We start from the raw sequence: 21477 nt of genomic DNA on the forward strand, positions 1-21477 counted from the left end.
GACAACCAAGGTATGGAGAGCGTTGGAGACAGTGGAAAAATAAGTCATAATTGTGTGTCTGTGTTGAGTATAATGGGGCACATCGCTTGCATTCAACATGTTATTTGATGAAATATTACAGCTAACTTTTGATCTAAACAAAAATAAAGACTTTTTCCTTGTGTGTGTTATTCTGCTGCTAAACAGTCTGTATGCTGGCCCATTACATCTGTCAGCGATGGTGTTGGTATAATCTGAGTCCCTGAAAGGGGCCAATTATCCCAGATTACAAGTCAGAGCAGACTCGATATCTGAGTTACACAACTGAACCCACTGCACTCAAACTGAACTCTGCTCAGATTTATGTCATTTGGAGTATCAGGCTCCGACCCTCTTGGAGCTACTGAATTCAAATGAATTCATTCTCAGATCATTCATTCATTCATTCATCTTCTAACCACTTCATCCTCTTGAGGGTCGTGGGGGGGCTGGAGCCTATCCCATCTGACACTGGGCGAGAGGCAGGGTACACCCTGGACAGGTCGCCAGACTATCGCAGGGCTGACACATAGAGACAAACAACCATTCACGCTCACATTCACACCTATGAACAATTTAGAGTTATCAATTAACCTAGTCCCCAATCTGCATGTCTTTGGACTGTGGGAGGAAGCTGGAGTGCCCGGAGAGAACCCACGCTGACACGGAGAGAACATGCAAACTCCATGCTCCTACGCCCGGGATCGAACCAGCAACCCTCTTGCTGTGAGGCGAGAGTGCTAACCACCACACTACCGTGCCGCTTCTCAGATCATTTTCACTTGTAATCTTAAATCAGATTTGATGCATTTAACTTTCAAAGAGGGTTGCGTTCATTCTCAAACCATACAGTGGATCTTGTTCAATTCCCTGCATAAAGCCACAAGTTGGTAATGGACATTTTTTTTGGACAGGTTCTAGTTCATAAAGGTGAAATGTGTAAGATTTAGGAAGATTAAGTGGTGTATAACGGTGAGGATTGTAGATTGCAACCAGGTGAAACATCCCCTGGTTAGAATTCTTTAAGTGTTCATTGTTCAGGAGGTTTTATACCAGTAGCCAAATCATCCGCAGAGGTCCCCTCCTCTTTAAAGCAAATGGACCAGGTGATTTAAACCGGTAAGAACACTAATTAAAGCAGTTTCACATTTCAAATCAGTGTTTTTCTGATGCTGTTCGCTGCAGATGTGGTGGACGTGAAAACGTGAGTGGCCCTATCTGAAGCCGGTGTTAAGGTTGTCCATTATGGGCTACCGTAGAAACATGCCCGTGAACATCTCCATAAATGAGGACGTACCTCCATCCATTCATCCATCCATTTTCATCCGCTTATCCGGGGCAAAGCACCCCAGACGTCCCTCTCCCCAGCAACGCTCTCCACCTCAAGGGGTTCCCAGGCCAGATGAGATATCCCCCCAGCGTGTTCATGGGTCTGCCCCGGGGGCTCCTACCAGTGGGACGTGCCTGGAAGACCTCTAACAGGAGGCGTCCAGGAGGCATCCTGATCAGATGCCCAAACAACCTCAACTGAGCCCTTTTGCCACGAAGGAGCAGCGGCTCTACTCCAAGCTCCCTATGTAGATATAAACAACTCATTTTAAGGTAATTAAAACACAACTATTCTTATTTTCAGGTGATTATACACTAAAGAAACACATGTATTATATTTTATTCCATTCCATAGCACACAGGAGGCACATGGGACTGGTTTAAACTCCCACTATAACCAGCATGTTATGCAAACATACACTGCCTCCAACAAAGGAAGAGGAAAGAGTTTCAAAGGACCTGCCTGATGATGTCTATTAGCATTATTACACCAGAGACAGGGTGTCTCCTCTACAACGCCCCACAGCATGAAGCCTTGAGACCCTCTCATGTTTCAGCCCACCTGCCTTCTGCCTTAGGTTAAACTGGACTGAGAAATGGCTCCAGGCTTCACAGAGTTTACACACAGCCAGGACAGAATACAGCTCCAAGGCTGAAATATAGGCTTTGCCATGTAGCACACACACACACCCTCCCACAACACATTGATATACACTTTGAGGCTGCTCTTTGTTTACTTTTGGAAATTTGAGCCAGGTAATGTGGTGACGTAGCCCTACCGAGCGCCCTCTGTTTCTTTCCTCCCTCCCCCCAAAGACTATCATCTCTGTGAGTGTGTTTCATTTACAACATGGGACACAGATAAACATTAAAATGACACTGACATGTCAGCTGCACCTGTACAACAGTTAAAATGTGGTGTTTTTGAATGGAATTTGCTCTTTTCTTTTGTCAGGCTGGTCACAGAGTGAAAGGTGGAAGTGATGCAATGTTTTTATGCACCTGTGACACCCCCCCCCCACACGCACACACACATCCACACATCAACCTGGTAGTACCGAGGAGTAGGACGCGCGAGCCATTGGGTGGAGCAGCAGCGTCGCGTGCTGCGGAATACATTCAGTAGGTCGTTAACGCAGCGCGCGGCTCGGTTGCAGATGCAGGTCGTTGAGTGTGAGCGCGAGGAGGGGGGAAATGGCGAACGGGCGCGGGCGGCGGTGCGCCTTGTGAGGATACAGTAGACACCCGGAGCGGTGGCAGGCGGCAGCTCGAGGACAGACGGGAGGAGGAGAGGAACCATGGAGGACTCGGAGCCCGCAGAGGACGGCTTGCTCGCGGGCTTGCGGTGGAACCGGAGCGCACGGGACCAGGCTCAGCTCAAACACAAAATCCGGGATCTGCCGGGGCTACTCAAGCACGGGCTGCACCTGCGGAAGAAGAGCGTGAGTATTTCAAACCGACCGCTGCCTGACTCTTCGTCCTTCCGTGTTTTATGTTTGATAAGCGACGGCTCACGGTTTTATCTCTCCAACCGTGACTTTTCCCGACACCGCTCCGTGCCGTGGGGCTGTTTCGTAACCCCGTCACGACTCAGGTGTTTTCATTTTGTTACATGCATTACTGTCGCAGAGGCAGTGTGTGCGTGCGTGTGTGTGCGCGTGCTACATCCATAATAACTAGAATTGCTGTTGGACACCATACCTTCACACTCCGGTAGTCAAGGCAACACTACCTCCCCCTAACAGATTCACGACATGCCTACATATGTATTAAAATACACTTATGTGCAGCTGCGCAGCTAAGAATGATATTCATTGATGATATTTATAAAAAAAAAAAAAACAGATTAATTTGTTGTCTTTATGCCCTTGACAAGTTTTGAAAGCTCAAGGTGATGCTTGCACGTTTTCTTTTTTCTATCCCACGCTCCACAACTCAAACATATGTTTGAAATGAAACAGAGAAGCTGCAAAGTCATTTTCTGTCTACTGTTCAGTTATTTGACTAATTGTCTCAGTTACATTTGTACATCAACCATCAAACAACCTCCAGGGTCCTCTGGTTGTGTTTTGTGACGATTGGTCTCGTAATGTGTGTGACTCTGTGTGCCCAAATGTTACAAGAACACACACACACACACACACACACACACAGAAACACATGACAAGCCAAATATCTGCTCACAGTGTCAGCTCTGCTCATCTTCATCATCATCGGTGGCAGCCAGGAGAAAACGTGTCCCTGATTGCCTCTGTGGGAATCAGGGACAGAGTGCCAAGACTTCCAGTCCCACTGGTGCCAAATGTGCTAAAAATATGCAACATTTGTGGTGTACAGCCTGGGAGATGATCAGTTTATGTCATGTTATGTTGTGTTATTTTGAGTGATGTTTAAAGGACTTACATTTCGCTCAGTGTTTCTGTTACCTGTCTGATTTATACGATTAAATTAGTGTGGCGACAAATGAACCAGAGGCGATCCTGTAATGAACTCCAGAAAGTTGATATAAGAGTCCAGACAAAAAAAGGATGTATCACGATTGTGTATTACAGATGTGTCAAAATTATGAAGCTCACATCAGGAGCTACAAATACCCGGTAGTGTTTCACTAATTTAACTGTAACGTACTGTATCATCTTTGTGTTTTTGTTCATTGCCTGAGCAGAAGGCGAGGAAAGAAGGCAATACTGAGTAGATGAAGAAAAAATGTCGCTCTCCTCCTCCTGTCTTCATCTAACTTAGTGTGTGTGTGTGCATGTGTGGGTGAGTGTGATGAGGCGTGGGTAAGTAGTGTAAAGGTATGGCTGCTCTGTGCAGACTGGTTCTCTCCAGACACTGGCAGTTGGCTATGCTTCACCTGGCACACACACACACACTCTCACTCTTGCTTTTATATCCATATATAAATTTTCCAAAAAGAGAAACTACCATGGATTGTTTTTGCACGGCGCTACAGTGGCACTCAAATTTGGAAACGCTAAAAAAGAAAATAGTGACACACTCTCAAAATCACAGCATCTCTTCCAAAAGAGGACGCCTGCACACATTGTACTGTTTTTTTGTTGATCCATGCAGAATCATGAGCAATTGTTTGTTGTTGTTCTGTTATGTGAGGCCATTGAAACATGCTGAAACATCTGACATAAGCAAGTTTTCACATTACCTCATGTGTTTCTTTGATGTTCGCCAGCAGCTCATGAAGTGTATTGAACCTGTTGTGTTGGTACGGAGCCATCTGTCACCTTTGGTTCCAGCCTGCAGCAGCCTCACCTTTGAGAATCCTGTCTTGCATTATTCTCTGTTGTGACTTGCTCTGGTATTCAATTATTAGTCCTTTATTGGCTATAATATGATGGGAGAAATTTTTGGTACACTTGCTAGGGTGCTCTGTAAAGTAGCCACACTTTAGAAGTTTACATCAGGGAAAACCTGCTTAGTTTTCTTTCCTCCTCCTCCAAAGAGTTGACCACAGCTCAGGATGTGCATGCATTGATGTGAGTAAAGTAGATTTTGGGGAGGGCCCCTCCAGAGACCAAGCCATTTCTGTGGGCAGGCCTGGTTAGGTGTCAGATTTGAGAGCCACTTGTTGGGCACTTGCTGATACATGTGTACAGTGGACTTCACATTTTATGTTGTCAGAGTGAAACATTCTCTTCTGAGCTTGTTTTTTACCAAATGTAGCAGAACAAGTCACAGACTCAGGCTGTTTTTGCTTTAGCTGGCCAGCAGCTAGCTGGGCTGGACAGACAGATGCTGACAGGTCACGCTGATTGGTATGGTTTTTTGCTACTCAACAACCCCCCCTAGTCAGTTTTCTGCAACAGGTTTTGTTAGTCTGTGATCTTGTGGGTGCCATGGTGGTCCAGAGGGTAGCACTTTGATCTCACAGCAAGAGGACTCTGGGTTCAAACTCACTGGCAGGCTGAGATCCTTCTGGTTGGAGTTTGCATGATCTCCCTGTGTCAGCGTGGGCTTGCTTTGGGTTTTTTAGCTCCCTCCCAAAGTCCAGACATGCAGGTTAGGTTGTTGACTTTAAACTGCCTTTAGGTATGACCACGAGCATGAATGGTTGTACGTCTCTATGACCCTGTTTACACTCGGCTTTGTGTTTCAGGCAGTCGGATCACAAGTGGACGGCGCTAAATAAAAGTGTAAATGAACACCGAGACGCATAATGATCCGATCACTCAAACCACCAGCCGAGGGAACCATTTAACTACATATCTTTTGTAGTGTAAACAGTCCTGATCATGGATGTGTGAGGTTAGCACTCCAACGCTCTATAACTTGCCCATTTTACAGGTGAATTGGACCAAGTGTTGCGTGACCGTCCATCGTTTTGCTCAATGGAACGAGCTGTGTTGGATTCTGCTGACAGCCGTATTTTCAGCTATACCGACACAACCTCTAATGTGAGTGGTGAGAGTGTGGAGGCTTTGACCTTCTAGAGGATGTGATATAAGCAGTGACAAATCTGACACACAAGTGATCAGCTTGAGACACATGCTAGACACAGTTATGAACGGCGATGTGTCTCAGCTGTCAACAGAACACTAAAATTTTAAAACCAAATGTAATCAGGCTTTATGTGTCAGTCCTGTGATAGCCAGGTGACCTGTCCAGGATGTAGCCTAATCTGCCTTTGCCCAATGTCAGCTGGGATTGGCTCTAGCCCTTCGGCGACCCTTGAGTTGGATAAGTGGTCACAGATGATGGATGGATGTTAGTCTTGGTTGGATTTTGTCGCTGACACCAAAACAGAGGAAGAAGCAGTGTGTATGGCAGAGTGGGACATAAAAAAACGTTCTTCACAGATAGCGCTGCCAACAATAATCAAAAAACAGCGGACTAGTAAGGCTTTCTGGACCCTGTGTGTTTTTCGCATTCTTAATGCAAGCAGACGAAATAAGGTAGAGGTGGTAAAATACAGTAGCACGTCTTTCACAAATGATCTTAAACACAGACGAATCATGGTGCACCTTCAGTTTAATGATGTCATTTTGTTTGGGGTTGCAGCTTCTTTTTTGTTTTCTTTAATGAATTTACGGCAGACTACACACTGGAAATGATATTGCTGCCCTCAGATGATATCAGATTTTTCATTTTAAAATTGGATATTTGGATATGTATCATCACTTAATGTGAACACTAGTTGTGAAGTCAAAGGTTCTTGTGGATTAAAATGTAAACACAAACAGGCGAAGAACTTTGACACACAAACACTATATAAATGTACTGTATGCTGCTCAAAACTATAATTTAGGCAGTTAAATAGGATTATTATGGTCATAATGTAAGCGCAGATTTTATGAACACAGTCTTGCAGGATAGTCGGTGATATTTCCCCAAAAGATCATCTCATTTCTGCATTATACATGAAGCAAAACAGTGGTTTGTGATGTGTTTTTATGTCTGCCAGCAATGTATCACATCCATAACTGCATTATACATTGAGATAAGAAAGATGAAAGGGCAAGCGAGGAGTGGGGAGAGAAGCGCAACACAAATTCACATCCCCTTACTGTATAAACTGACACACACCATCACTAGAACCACTGTATGTGACTGAAAGGATTAGCATAGTGAGCAGTATGCTAATACTACTTCCAGACTTTATGCTAATGCTACTTCGAAACTTTATCAACAACTTAAAAAAAAAGTTAGGAATACATTTTACTTAAAAGAAAATACGTAGAATAATTCAAGCATATTTGTAGAATACGCAAATGCTGACAACCCTAATTCCACAAAAGTTTGGCTGCTGCTAAATAAAAACAGGAGGCAAAGATCTCTAAATCTTTTTTGACCTATATTCAGTTGAATACAGTACAAAGACAAACTTGTAAACTTTATTGTTTTTTAAATAGATATTCACTTATTCTGAATTTGTTGCGTGCAACACATTTTGAAAACGTTGGGCCAAGAGCATGTTTACCACTGTGTTACATCACCTTTTCCTCTCAGTAAGAGTTTGGCAACTGAGGACATGAATTGATGATGTTTTGAAAGTGAAATTATTTCCCATTTGTGTTTGCCCAACAGTCTGTTGTCTCCATTGTCATATTTTCTTCTTCATAATGTGTTACACATTTTCAATGGGAGACAGGTTTGGACTGCAGGCTCGCCAGTTTAGTACCTGTACTCTACTATGAAGCCACACGTGCAGAATGTGACTTGGCATTGTGTCGCTGGAATAAGAAGGGACGTCCCTGAAAAAGACGTTGTCTGGATGGCAGCATGTTGCTCCTAAACCTGTATGCACCTTTCAGCATTCATGGTGCCTTATGTGTAAGTTACCCATGATGCCATGGGGACTGACACCCCCTCGTTTGATATCTAGTGCACATTTCCAATCCATTGTTAGCATAGTTAGCGTGCATTAGCTCAGAGGGCTACGCTTGGCTTGTTTACCATATTACGTGAACGTTGCTGTCGCCCTGAACATCCCACCGAACTCTATTGAAAAATCTGGCAGTTCAATAAAATATTGCTTGATAGTCTATGAAAAGATTTGTATCCAACAACATTTTGAGGAGGGTACAGCCAAAATAAAATGACAGAATACAGTAAGAAATGCTCGTAAAAATTCTAAAGCCCAAGTAGACATTAAAATTTTTTGCTCCAACCCCTTTTGACCTGAAAAATATTCACATTTGTGGAGCTGAAACCAGTAAATTCTTGTCATTTTCCCTTAAAAGAAAAAAGAAATGACATGATTAACTGATCAAAAGTGATGCTGACTTATTTTCTGTTGATTGATATCTCCTGAAATTAACGAATATGCTATAGATCACTGAAGTGTTGGTAAGCCAAAGGTCATGCGTGCTGGCAGATGGGTGTGGGCAGTCAGGTGGGTTTGTTAACAGCTTTAATGTGTGTGTGTGTTTGTCTATTTGTCCACTGAGCTGTTGCTGCTTTGATGTCTCCATTTTGACTTCCTTGTATGACGAATCTGTCGAGGAGTCGACAGGAGCTTAGTGTGAATGTGAAGTGTGTGTGTGTGAGGGGACTTGCCAAGCATACCGCGCTACAGCTCTTCACTGTGCTCAGCAATCTAATCTGAGAGTAATCCATTTCTTGCAGATAATGACCTCGCTCTCTGCTGCTCCCTCTCTCTTTCTCTCTCTCTCTCTCTCTCTCTCTGTATACACACTTTGAAGTCATCACACAGATAAGCGTGTCAGCATGTGCTCTCTCTTTAGAGCTCTCATTCCTCCTCATTCATCTACTCCTCTCCTCCGTCACTCTCTTTCGGCCTCCGGTACTGACAGCAGTATACTGTGATGGAGGAGTGCATCTTTGTGAGAAAACGAAGACACAGACAAAGAGACTCACAGGAACATGGCCAGCAGACATTTCTCTCGCCGCTGAATGAACCTCCTCCAGTGCTTGGTGTGTCTCGAACGTGTTTGTGAGAAAAGATGATGGCGGAGAAACAAAGACCTCTCGAGAGATCTGTGTTCACCAGACCGGGAGACAAAGAGATGGAGAGATAAGATAGAGCGGCCAAGACAAAAGAGAGAAAGAAGGAGCAAGACAGAGATAGCCAGAGTCAGAAACAATTTATTTAGTCTGTGTGCTTGGCTGGCTGGTGTGCTCTACTTAACCCCCAGTCCAAATACTGCATGTCATCACACACACCGACACATAAAGAAGCTCTCATCTTTACTGATATCTCGGAGGACGTCCACCCCGAGCAGCCAAAAAAAATGGGCTCTTTTGAAAATGTTTTCCAGCATGGATAAATCTGAAACTCCAGCCTTGTGTTTTATTGTGAATGGGGAGAAACTGTGCTTTTGGACTTTTTGTGACCTCCAGCTTTCTCTGTGATCGCTCATTTTAAATGTCAGTATCAGGGCTGCAACTGATGATTAATGCTGTTTCTGATGAGTACAATGGATGAGCAGATTTTGAAGTTTCATCATGTGGAGGGTGGGGGTGTCAGCAGTTAACCCTTAATTGTTTAACCTCTGAGAATGTTTCTGATGCTTTCTAATTTTGCTGCTCTTCGGTTTACTGCTCTGCGCACCACTCAGATCTAGTTGGAGACAGACACCCTGCTAGCCGCGTTAATATGCGCACATAGTGCCCACTGCCCACCCTCTGGTCTCCACTGGTTAGTATGCCATGGCTGCTCTGCGCTGCGCACCAGCTGGGTCGGGTGAGAGATAGCTAGCTGCGCCACACATTCGTCGATTACAGCTGGTAACACTGCCCTGACCCAACAGCGTCGACTGAGTCAATGGATTGCTGGACTATAAGAAAAAGCATCTTGTATTTAACGCTTTTTTGCATTTTTCTCTTAAAAATGAACCAGTTAGTCACATATTAATGGGTGTCGAGCTATCAAAAGCAAAATTACCTGAAACTGACATCCCTAGTGGGGGGTAAGATCAGGGGTTCGGAAACTCGAGAAGGACAGCAGGGAGAGGGGCAGCAAAGATCAAAAGGATTGGCTTTGGATGCATATTTTATCTTTTATCATAATCAGATCATTTATATCGTATTTGAAATATCCTTTATATTTGATTAGCATTATGTTTTCATGTCAAATTCCCTCGCTTGTGGAAAACAATAGACCAGATGGCGCTAGTATCACGGCTAGCCGATGTCGTGTTGAAGACCCTTTTCCCTTCAATATGTGTTTCCCTCTACATAAATCTGAACCATCAATGGGGTCGCTATGCAAAGCATCATTTTATCAGGGGGGAAACACGACTGGTCGGGGAATCAGACTTCAAGACAACATTGGAACTTCGAGGCGCTTCCACCTCGGCTGCAGTAGCAGAATGGGAGGTGGTACAATGAGAGAACGTTGTTAACTAGTTACTAGATTACTGATGGTAAATGGACTGCACACAATGGACACACTGGTGGCTGAGGCTACCAGACATGGTGCCACCTGCTACTCCGTAACCACTCACATGCACTCACTCACTGACGGAACAACCATTGGGAGCAATTTGGGGTTCGGTATCTTGCTCAAGGATACTTTGACAGGTCTTCCGATTAGTGGACAACCTGCTCTATCCCTGAGCCACTGCAACCTCTGATGGGCTTGTTCTCTCAGATAGATAAAAAAAATAAAACTGAAGAATGCTAAAATGCTGCCCAGATAAATTATATGTGTGGGGAAACACTTCATTGATTGTTTTGGGTGACCAACAATCCAAAAAGTTTCTGGCAGGTGGATTTTGTTACCTTTGCACAGAGCCAGGCTAGCTGTTTCTCCCTATTTCCAGTCGTTATGCTAAGCTAAGCTGATCAGCTGCTGCCTGTAGCATCATATCTAATACACACAGACCTCACCAAAATGTGAATCTATTCCTTTAATGAAGAGTAAGTGAGCTGCGATACAGTAACTTGCTTTGAATAAGGTGTGTGTGCAAGTGCGTATCATCATCGGTGTGTGTGTGACATCTGAGACAGTATCATCGCTCTAATGAGGATCACACACACTGCTCTACATCTTTCTAATCATCTATTACGTTTTCTTGCAACTCAAAGCCACAGACGTGCATTCCTCTCCCTCTGTCTTTGTCCTGCTCACTTTTTCTCCCTCTCACAATCACAATTAAAATGATCTCTCCGTCGCTCACCGCCTCATCTCTCTCCCTCTCCATCTGTCATGCTCACATCCCCTGTCATATATTCATAGACTGTTGTGATTTGTTCAGCCTCCCTCTCTTCTTTCTCCTCTTGCGCGCTAACTCATTTATATTTCTTCATCTGAATCCATCTTCCACAGTCGCTTAGGTGCTTTTCATTTGTTCCATCATTTCATCTCTCTGTATCTCCCTAATCGTCATCAGGCGAAGGGCAGCAGCGGCTTCTAGCACAGGCTCAGTTTCCTGGGAAGGTTTCCAGAGAGAATCAAACCCACAACTCTCTCAGTGATCCCGCTTCACTGACTGAGCCATCAGACCAGTTGCACTCCTATTGCAGGAGGCTCTCGTCTGTGTGTCTGTAATGAACACTGGCAACGTGATCGTCATCCTAATACAGTCTGTGTTTTTATCAGCGATGCGCTACCATGGTGTTTTCAAAGCAGGTGCCAGTATTGGATATTTTCTCACACCATATCCACTGATAATGATGCAGAATTGTTCTAAGGCTGAGTACAAATGCAAATGCAAAATAAATCCTGAATAAAAATGTGCAGAAATGTCTTTACTTTTATTGTTATTTTGAAACCCTTGCCTTGTTATCCTGCTGAAAAAGAAGCGTTCTCCCAGTTTGGTATTCAGGATTATTCTGTGTTTCATTTTGCTGCATCAGTGTCACCCTCTGGCATGACTGCTATGACCATGCATTTAGTGAGATGGTCAAAAAGATCAATTTTGGTCTCATCAGAGCACTTTGTTTTATGGTTGTTTGTGTGTGTCCCATCTCAGCCACTCTCTCACTGCCCTTTTTGCATGGACACTCATTTACTGAGGATGGCTGCACAGCATATTTTCCAAACTTCGAAACTGCAGATACAGGTGTGTTTAACCTAAAATCACTTGTCACACCTTGATTACACAAAGCTGATCTCCATTCAACCAGTGATAATTTAGGTGTGTCAGTGTAAAGGTGGTAAACAGCCTACTTCTGTGTTTTATGTTTACTTAATTTAGATAAATTTGTAGAGATTGCTCATGTTGTCTTTGTGTCTTGATCAGTGTCATAAAGCCTCTTTAAACCACAGTGATTCAGTGTCGTAAAACAGTAGAACATGAAACCGTTTCAGGGAGGTGAATATTTTATAGACACTGTAAAAGTTTCCCTCTGTGGGTTGTAAGATAACAGATGAAGCTTTTTAGATATGCCAGTCTTTAAAGGGTATCCTCAGTATATTTCAACCTGGATCCTATTTTCCCATGTCTTGTGTCCAAGTGACCAATGGAAACAACAGGTTTTGAAAGTGGTCCAGTATTGAGCAACAGGCCACAATGGGCAGTTATTCACCGTCAATTTAGGTCCACTAAATGTGACGTTTTTGATAACATCAGGGGAAGGATCCCTTCAGAGGTCAACCTTTTTGCGAGGGTAAGATCCCCTTTTTAACCCGAAACAGCCCCAAAATCACCATTGCCAAACCCACCAGACTCTATTTAAATAAACAGTAATTTTAATCTGTCTGGAGCATATTTTCACATCTAACTGGGTGAATTAAGGGTTTATTTGTGATTGTTGGAACAGAGAAGAGACAAAACCAAGATGGTGTTTGTGAGTTTTGTTGTAGTCATCTTCAATTGAAGTTTGCTTTACAGTGGTACTGTAAACAGATGTTTTTACAACATAGATATTAAATTTATTTAGTAAAGAACAATACAATACAGATGTTTTTTTAGCTTGTATAAGTAATTACTTTATGATAATGCAATGTATGATCCAGGAAACTTTATTAAGAAATGCCTGAACACTGTTAATTGCACATTTAATCTAACTTGTGCAATAACCCCATTCACCCTGACTGTATATATTTTGTTTGTGTAAATAATCTTGTTCAGTTTACAATATATATATATATATATATATATATATATATATTTATATATATTTATTTAAGATTATGTTTGTTAATAATTCTTGTTTATTTAACTCTATATTTGTTAATACTATTGTTTAAATTTCTTATATTTTCACGTATCTTTCCTCTCTTGCAAGGAGCACCTGTAACATAAACAATTTCCCCTCGGGGATCAATAAAGTATTTCTGATTCTGATTCTGATTCTGATAGTGAAAACCTTCTTAAAGCTGTCATTTCCCATTATGTTTACATGTGACTTGAATGATATTTGATTGACTAAACGGACACTTTAGGAACCGTTATCTTCAAGTATTATTTTTTTTAAAGATTATTTTTATGGGCTTTTTGCCTTTATTGACAGGACAGAGAGTGAAATGGGGAGACAGAGAGAGAGTGGGGACTGACATGCAGCAAAGGGCTGCAAGGGATTCAAACCCGCAGCCGCTGCAGTGAGGCGATACCTCTATACATGGGGCGCTGGCACTATCCGCTACGCTACCGACGCCCCATCTTCAAGTATTATTATCCGAGTCTGTAAAACATTTGAAGCAAGCTTTTATTTCAGCAGCAGAGCAGAACCAAGACGAGTTGTTACCAAGTTGCATCACAGTGTGTAACACTGCAGCGAAATACAAAAGCAGATGTAGTGTTGTTTCCGCTCCATTTGATCCAACACTTACTATCATTTTTAATCTCTTTTATGAGCAGTTTGTCACCACCGTGTCAACATCGTCATCTAGCTCCTCTGGCACCATAGTAATCCATAAAGATTAAGAGTTTATTTCCTGATAGGGGAAGGAGAGGTGGAGTGGATACACCCAGGGCAAAGGCAACAACATGTTGGCATGATGGTAGAAGAGATTTATCATGTTGGACTGACAATTGCATTTTACTGTTGAGTATTTGAACTGGTATTTTTATTGAGTGCTTGAGTGTGTGTCTTTGTTAAAACACTTAGGTGATACTATCATCACACACATTCTTTAAGTGTGGCAGTGTGTGTTGCAGTAGAATATAAATGTTTGAGCCCTGGTTGTTTCTGCTGTTGGTTTAAACAAAACCTGACTAATGATTTTGGAATGGTAAAACTGGTCTTTCTCATCCCAGAGTCTTGTTTGCTCGGTGTATTTACTGTGTGTGTGTCACTGTGTGTCGGCTCTGACGGCTTTTGTGTGTTGTGTTTCAACAGCAATCACCTGACACAATCCCCGGACCGAGCAGTGGGCCTACAGTACACAAGGTAAGGAAACACATACACATACCCACAGGTGATGTCATCCCTTTAGTTTGGCTGTGAAGCGAAAGTGTGTTTGTTTAGCCCTAATACAAGTGACATCAGTGGTGATATTACCTTGGGCTTTTTCCAAACTAGTTTCACCTACTGCACACACGTACACGCACTCTGAGGGAGAGGCTTAATTTGCATCAGTATAATGCGGTTTAGCAAATATTCCAGTACGGCACTCTGAAAAGGCCTCAGGGCTGAAATATCTCACTTCAGTATATTTTTCTTTGAACATCGAAAACATTAGCTGAAGAAATAAAAAAGTTTAAGAAATGAAAGGAATCGACATCTGAAGCTTATATGCTGCTTATTTATGTGCACTCGTGTTACCCCTGTGCCAAGAAAAATCTTTGTGTTTTCTTGGTTGTTTATCTTTCAGCACTGTAGTATTTTTATTGGTTGTATTTCAGTAGATGTTCTTTTATATCTTGCCTCAAATGGAAGTGGCTGCGAACATTGGTGTGCAGTGTGACTCCTTGCTCAGCACCTGAACAGCAAAATGCTTGCAAAAAGAAGCCTTAACGTTGATCTTTGCTAAGCCAGTTTAAATCTCCTGCCCTGTTTTTTTTAAGAAGATATTAGTCTGAAAAATATTTACAAAGAATTGATTGAACCTGGTCACCAAAAGCTGGAAGAATCAATAAACTACAGAGATTAGTTTGGATGATCTCGGCAGTGGCTGGTGCTTCATTTCCACCTCTTGACTTTGACCTTTGTGATCAACTGCTTCAAAATTAAAAAATGTTGAACACATTTAAACACAACTGCCTGGCCTATTTGTCAATGCAGATCAATGCTCAAAAACCCATTTTGGCAGATAATAATTCATGTTACATATGACAAGGTTTATAGCACAGTTTGAGCAAAACATGTTCTGCAAAGGTAGAGTTCATTTGTCATTGTTTATCAAAACCTGATCCAACTGCCTGCCAAAGCAATTTTGTTGTATTGGCAACACCCATAACTGAAGAGAATGCCGATCAGGGCTCAGCAGACCACAGTGTGTGTCAAGTGAAATTTGAGTTCTGGCTGTGTGAGCCTGATTGAGCCAGGATTCTTTGTTTGAAGGGCACCTTGCTGCTACAAAGATGATCAGTAATTCTGCTCTCTGCAGTGTGCGTTGACTGCAATACTCTAACAGGACGATAACTAATAAGTACCTCAAAGGGATACTTCATGCCCCAAACAACCATTTGTATATCAATTACTCTGTGTTACATTGATTTCTTGAAGAAGACTTTTTTCTTGCATGCCTCCATGGGGAACAAAGAATCCAAAAACGGAGAAAATTTTTAGGGGATCGCATTTAACAACAGCAAAACTACATCAAAACATCCATTTACAAACTCTCACACAACTCCTGCAGTATAATCCACTTCTCTATATCCAGGCAGTCAGATGCTCAGTACTTCCCAAACAGACAACCCTTTCAAAAACGTATTGATGCTCTCTTCAAAGCCAAACTCCATAGACAAAAACAGTAATTTTACCTCACTGAACACTAGGGCTGTACCCAAATATTCGGATATTCGAATATTCGTTTCTATGGGTAGGTATTAGTTATGAAAATTTGATATTCGATATTCTTTTTTTTATTTACTTTTTTCTTTTTTAACATTTTTTTGGTGCTAAATGTAGTCTTTTTGTTGTTGGTAAATGTAGGTTATCAATAAAAATCAAAACTTTTAAATTGCATTGTTAAAAATGTGAAAATATTGTATAGCCTACCAACGGAGCTTGTGCGCATGACACGCTTGAGCGCATCCGTCTGAGGCTGTGGATCAGTGCCAAGTTTTACCATTTTATCACTATTCCCTCTAACTTGTAGCTGTTCTTTCGTTATCTTTTGAATTTAATATGAATTATGGAACCGTTTTTGTCAACGTTTGTTTCCCCCGTTTGTACAATAAATTATTGTTTAAAGTTTCAACAAGTTTCTTTTGGAGCACGTGACACAAGTGTGTTTTGAAAACGACCGCGGACTGTCACCTGCTCAATGCACCATTACCTTCGGATGCCATGACAGTAATAGCCAATAATGTCAAAATATCATTTACAGACCGATTTAACAGACGATCACTGCTGCCCGACCCACAGGTCCATTTGCAGGTCCCGCGGGTTACGGGTCGACCTGCGCATCACTACTCAGCTCAGTCTATAAGGCTGTACACAACAGTAAGGCTATAGACATTATATTCTATTCAGGCCGGCAGAACCAGCAGCGCATCGGCTCTACAGTACACGGCACTGCTGATTAACCATTTTATTGCAGCACAGAGTGTCTGCCAGCAACCAGTTACTTGCAGAGGCTTCCTACAACTTGTTACAGCGGTTCCGATTTAATCAGAAGACAAATTAAACAGAATGACTAGCCAATGTGAAAATCAAAAGAAAGCATAGAATAATGTACCGAAGGAGACTGTTGTGCCATCACATGTTTTAGTGGTTTGAGAGCAAAGATCCAGTTGCCGCTGTGCAAAACTCCGCAATACAATTAGGTCCGAAAAGACCCTGTGCATGAGATGCAACCAAAACAAGGGCCCATTCTTAGAAAACATGACTCTTTAGCACTACTAGTGGCCAAATTTTCACAGGGTACCTTTAATGTTGCATTACATGGGACCAGTTTTATCTCTCATCCTGCTATAAAAGCTGAAGTGACTTGAAGTGCAGTCACTTGCAAAACCTGCCTCCATGACAGAGCTTCTCATGTTGTAACAAAATATGAGTGGAGCCTCATCAAGCGGGTGCTGCTCTGTCACAGGTAAACATGAATATGAATGAAACAGAACAAACAGCCCATGTAAACAGCTTAATTGAAACACTATCTTTTTTATAGCAGGATTATGGCGGAGCGTGTAGACACAGTCAATGTTTCATTCCTCAGGGGGAAAGAAATCGAGCTGTCCTTGTAAGTCCAACAATGACAGCCGCACCAGCTCTCCACAGTCTTATGTACATGTCCGAAACAATGTTAAGAAAAGGTTTTTGTCATCTTAGCCACATTTATTAGTTCTTCAGTGATCAGATTTTGAAACATTTTTTGATGTGGTCCTCTGTGTGTGTCAGTCTTGTTCCCAGAGTTTCCCATGTGCCGGTCGGGCTGTGAGGAATGCCTTCCTCTCTCATGGACCATATCCAGCTAAAGACAAGATACACCTGGCCAGAATCATACGGTACACTTGTCACTGTGTTTGTGTGTCTGTCTGCGTGCAGGGATGAATCGATGTGTCCGGTGAAGCATGTACACTGATTCGCCAGTCACCGTTGAGCCCCGTCCTGATTGGCCAGTCAAGTTGTTTATGCAGTAAGACGAGCAAAGTGTGACGTAGATGTTATTAAGCAGAGCACAGGATGCTCTGGGAATACATGCACTCTCATAGAATATACTGCACATTCAGTGACTACAGATGCATGCAAAGACCATGTGAACATCTGGACACAAATATAAATAGGTGCTCTTAACCGTCATCGCGCAAACACCCACACATGCACACACCCACACACATACACAATGAGTTTATCCTGAGGGGAGGAAGATGGAAAGTATTCAGTGTATTCAGAGGAAAAGGCTTACAGAGAACTAATGAATAATCAATGGATATTGATCAAATAAAAAAGACAAGCTTTGCACCGAGGGAAGAAGTGCATGTGTACGTGCATGCGTATCATATCACTGTGTGGCTGTACTCGTGTGCTGAAAATTTGTGTGTGTGTATTTTAACAGGCGTAGCTACGTGGGTGTGGAGCTGGTGCAGTGGCTGTGTGAGCAGTGTGTGTACGTGCGCTGTCGGACTACTGCTGTGCGTGTGTGGCAGGTGCTGCTGGAGCTGGGAGTCCTGCTGTCTGGTAAAAACACAGCCACACACACACCTTCATGCACACCCTAACATGCCTGGAGGTTGGAGTGTGCTTCAGAATTTATAGTCCCCTTCCAGTGACATCAGTAAAAATCTTCACATGGTGAACCAGTTCACCAGGTAATTTGAAACAGAATAGAATGATAAATTCACTGCTTCATTCCCCTGCTTTAAGGGGACCTAACCTCAGGCTTCAGATGGTTCAAATACTCGTTTTTTTCTACCTTCCAGACAAGCTGACATTGGCTTGTGATGGATTTCTTTATATGGTCATGTGCTCCAGCCATACAACTGTAAGTCTTTACATTAGGGATGCGTGTATTAGTCGTCTAAACAATTAAACGCCCACCTCCTCGCTAGTCGGCACCAGAAATATTAGTTGGGTAAACCAATTACTATTCTATTCATGTACAAGGCCGCTTAACTGTCATGCAGCCGCCCGCCACTAGGACGGTTTGGCAGTGCTTTGATCTAGAAAATGAAAATAAGGTAGCATGTAGGCTGTGTCAGAAAAACTAGCATGTAATCACTTGACTGGAGCAATGCGTTACCACATTCAACTCAAGCATTTGGATGTTAACCTGCACAGAATGACGGCTGCTGCTGCTAGCGGTGCTAGCAACTCTCAGACCAATTTGACATTGTTCACCTGGAGACGCTGTGATCCCGCCTGGTCTGAGAAGATAACACAGCTCATCACAACAATGACCTCGCAAGATGTGCTTCCACTTAACACCAGACTAGTCAACTAGTCTTAATTAAAATTTTCATTTAGTCGACAGAGAAATTAGTCGCCAGGAACATCCCTAGTTTACATTATGTAGCCTACACTGCTACATGTAGCCACAAGCTACCCTCAGGGAAACATGTAATCAATGATGATGTAGTGACTCAAATATATGAAACAATCAGAGCAAACTGGGATTTTTTAAAGGGGGCACTTAAAGAGACAGGTGGTAAAGCAGAGTATCTCAGACAGAGAGTGAATACAGTTGTTTTTTTGACTGTTAAGGCAAGTAAACATGCTCTTGTAGAAACCCAATATACATGTACAAACCTGAAATTGAGTACAGTAGGTCCCCTTTGACTTTCCACATGGTAAAATCACACTGTGTCCATTAATGCATTTGTATTGAAAGAGATTTTTTTGTTGGTAAAATTCTGCGGTTTCCATGGAGACTGTTTTCTTGCACTCACGCTTGTGATCATGTCGCATAAAACTGGAGCAGTCATTCACTGCGAAGACTACAGCTGTGGAGAGAGGGGTCCAACTCCAACTCTCTCTCATTGTCTTAAATTATTATTCAGCGCGGTCATGTTATGATTAAGATAGAGTCAGATGTACTTTAAATTTTTCCTTACTTTGGTCTTAAGTACTTTTCTGCAACGGTTCAACTTTAAGGGATTCCTTAAGTATAAGACCAAGATATTAAGGAAACCTTACATACTTAGGTGAACATTCTAAGAAACTCATTAGAAGAAAAAGGGTGATTTGTGCAACCGATTTTATTTTAAGGAAACCTTAAATGGGACTTTAAGGAAAACCTTTACCTTAGTGTAATTTGTGCACCTAACCATAGGTTGGCACTTTATTTCCTTAAAAATTTAAGGAAATACAGGAAAACTAAATGAAATTCTGACCCAGAACAGGCGAGGAAGCTGCTTTACATATTTGTTTTTATGTCTTTGTCTCTGTTTTTTCTCCAGTGGACCAGCGGGTGGTGTTTTCGGACTCGAACTCTTACTACCAGTTCAGCTTTGAGGAGTGTGACTCCACCTCCTGTGACTTTCGCTCCAATGAGGGGGAGTGGCCAGAGGCTGTTAGGCTCCTCCTGCAACTCGCCCCGTATGTCCAGTTTCGCTCTGGAGGCGGGGCCAACAGCCCGTAAGTGTCCATTAAATTCTGACTGCAAGTTACGCTGTGACGGATGAATGGTAGGGCAAGTTTGGACAAATGAGAATAAACACCTACAGTAATTAGGCAATGTCACACTTTTAAAAGAAAGGAAAGATTCAAAAACACATTACATCTCAGGTGATAAGGTATCACGATTAGGACTGAAACATACCTCTCCACGCTTAACTTTGCCATCTTAGATGTTTTTTTTATACTTGTATGTAGCTACGGTATAACTTATACAACTTGTATGTAGTTTCCTCCATTTTGTGTTAACAACAGTGCAGTTTGTGAACGCCCTTGCTGCACTGCAAAGCACAGCCTGTTGTGCTAATGCTATACACTGAATTTGGATTTCAAATGATCATTAAATAATTAATTTTTTACATGTTCACAAGTTTGAATGGTTGTTTGAATTTCAAATAAAAAGTGGCAGCTCTAGTGGATGTACGTACAATATCATCACTCATACTTATCTGTTGTAATGACCAACAAAGTGGTGTGTCACTGGGTCTCTGTCCTGAGAGCCATCATGTTAAATTGTTGTAGAGTGTTGAGAAAAGTTCATGGTGACTCTGTTTTACTGCACTGGATGATCTCCACTGACCTGAAGTGGAGGCTCGTAGCTCTGGTAAAATATCAAAGTGGAAGTGACAGTGTTCCCGCTTAGATTTATGATTGAGGTCATTTGTCTGTCTGATGATTTACCATGAAAAGAGACAGGTCACTGTGTTTGATTTGGTGCAGGCTTGCAAGTACAATACTGTTTTGCAACATAATATATGCTCACACATGCACACACTCTCTGAAGATCCCCCTTAAATCTGAGCTAGAAACCTAATCTCTATTCAGTGTTTTAAATCCTCAATCTGCTTATGTGGGAGACACATTGATGTGCAGGCGCACACACCTCCACATCGATATAAGAAACACACTCATACATGAGATGGGCTCTCTGACGCGCACACACACACACACACGCAGAGGGGTGTCAGCCAGAGTTCCCCGCTTTGCTGCTCCTGTGTGTGGGATTCCTGCTGAGGCTGCTACTGAACTCAATCTGTCACTCAGAGAAAGAGAGGGGGAGACGGCTAACAAAAAAACTGGAGTATATATGGGGAGCGAGCGAACAAGAGCACACGTCAACAGATTCATCCGTGTGTCAACTTCAAAGGGTGTATTTGCAGACACCAGGGAGCGAGCGCGACAGCGAGGGGAATTGAATGTCATACTTACTAATATAAATCTCATGTAACATACTGTACATACCTCTATGCTGCTCTCGATACATTATAGTGGATGACATGCACACTTAGAAGCACTCCACCACAGTGTTTCCACAGGTTAGTAGGGCGGAGGTGAATGGGTAGAAGAGATGGTGGTTATTGGTAATTAAGGTCACGTCTTATTTAGCATGTTTCCAACAGATTTAATTTGAAGGCTTTTCTCCCCTGTACCTGTTGTTCTCTGGTGTGACAGCAGAAAGCTGAAAAACTGACCAGAATTTTACATCACAAAGGGGTTTGCATATGTTTATCATAGTGTTCTCACTCATACGAAGGGATGTAGAAA

At 42.5% G+C, this 21477-nt stretch overlaps 1 protein-coding gene across 1 annotated transcript in view; it reads left to right on the plus strand.

Annotated features, from left to right (window-relative positions):
* The first annotated feature begins 2304 nt into the window (after nucleotides 1-2304).
* rapgef5a (Rap guanine nucleotide exchange factor (GEF) 5a) overlaps nucleotides 2305-21477 on the plus strand; it is a 71443-nt gene continuing 52270 nt past the window's right edge. Inside the window, exons 1-5 of the mRNA XM_049603334.1 lie at nucleotides 2305-2789; nucleotides 14053-14103; nucleotides 17218-17324; nucleotides 17876-17997; nucleotides 19716-19893. Coding sequence (XP_049459291.1) covers nucleotides 2646-2789; nucleotides 14053-14103; nucleotides 17218-17324; nucleotides 17876-17997; nucleotides 19716-19893 — 602 coding nt within the window. The 5' untranslated portion in view covers nucleotides 2305-2645. The remainder of the gene's footprint in view (nucleotides 2790-14052; nucleotides 14104-17217; nucleotides 17325-17875; nucleotides 17998-19715; nucleotides 19894-21477) is intronic.

Source organism: Epinephelus fuscoguttatus, linkage group LG17 (assembly GCF_011397635.1).
Source record: "Epinephelus fuscoguttatus linkage group LG17, E.fuscoguttatus.final_Chr_v1".
In the NCBI taxonomy this organism is placed as follows: Eukaryota; Metazoa; Chordata; class Actinopteri; order Perciformes; family Serranidae; genus Epinephelus; species Epinephelus fuscoguttatus.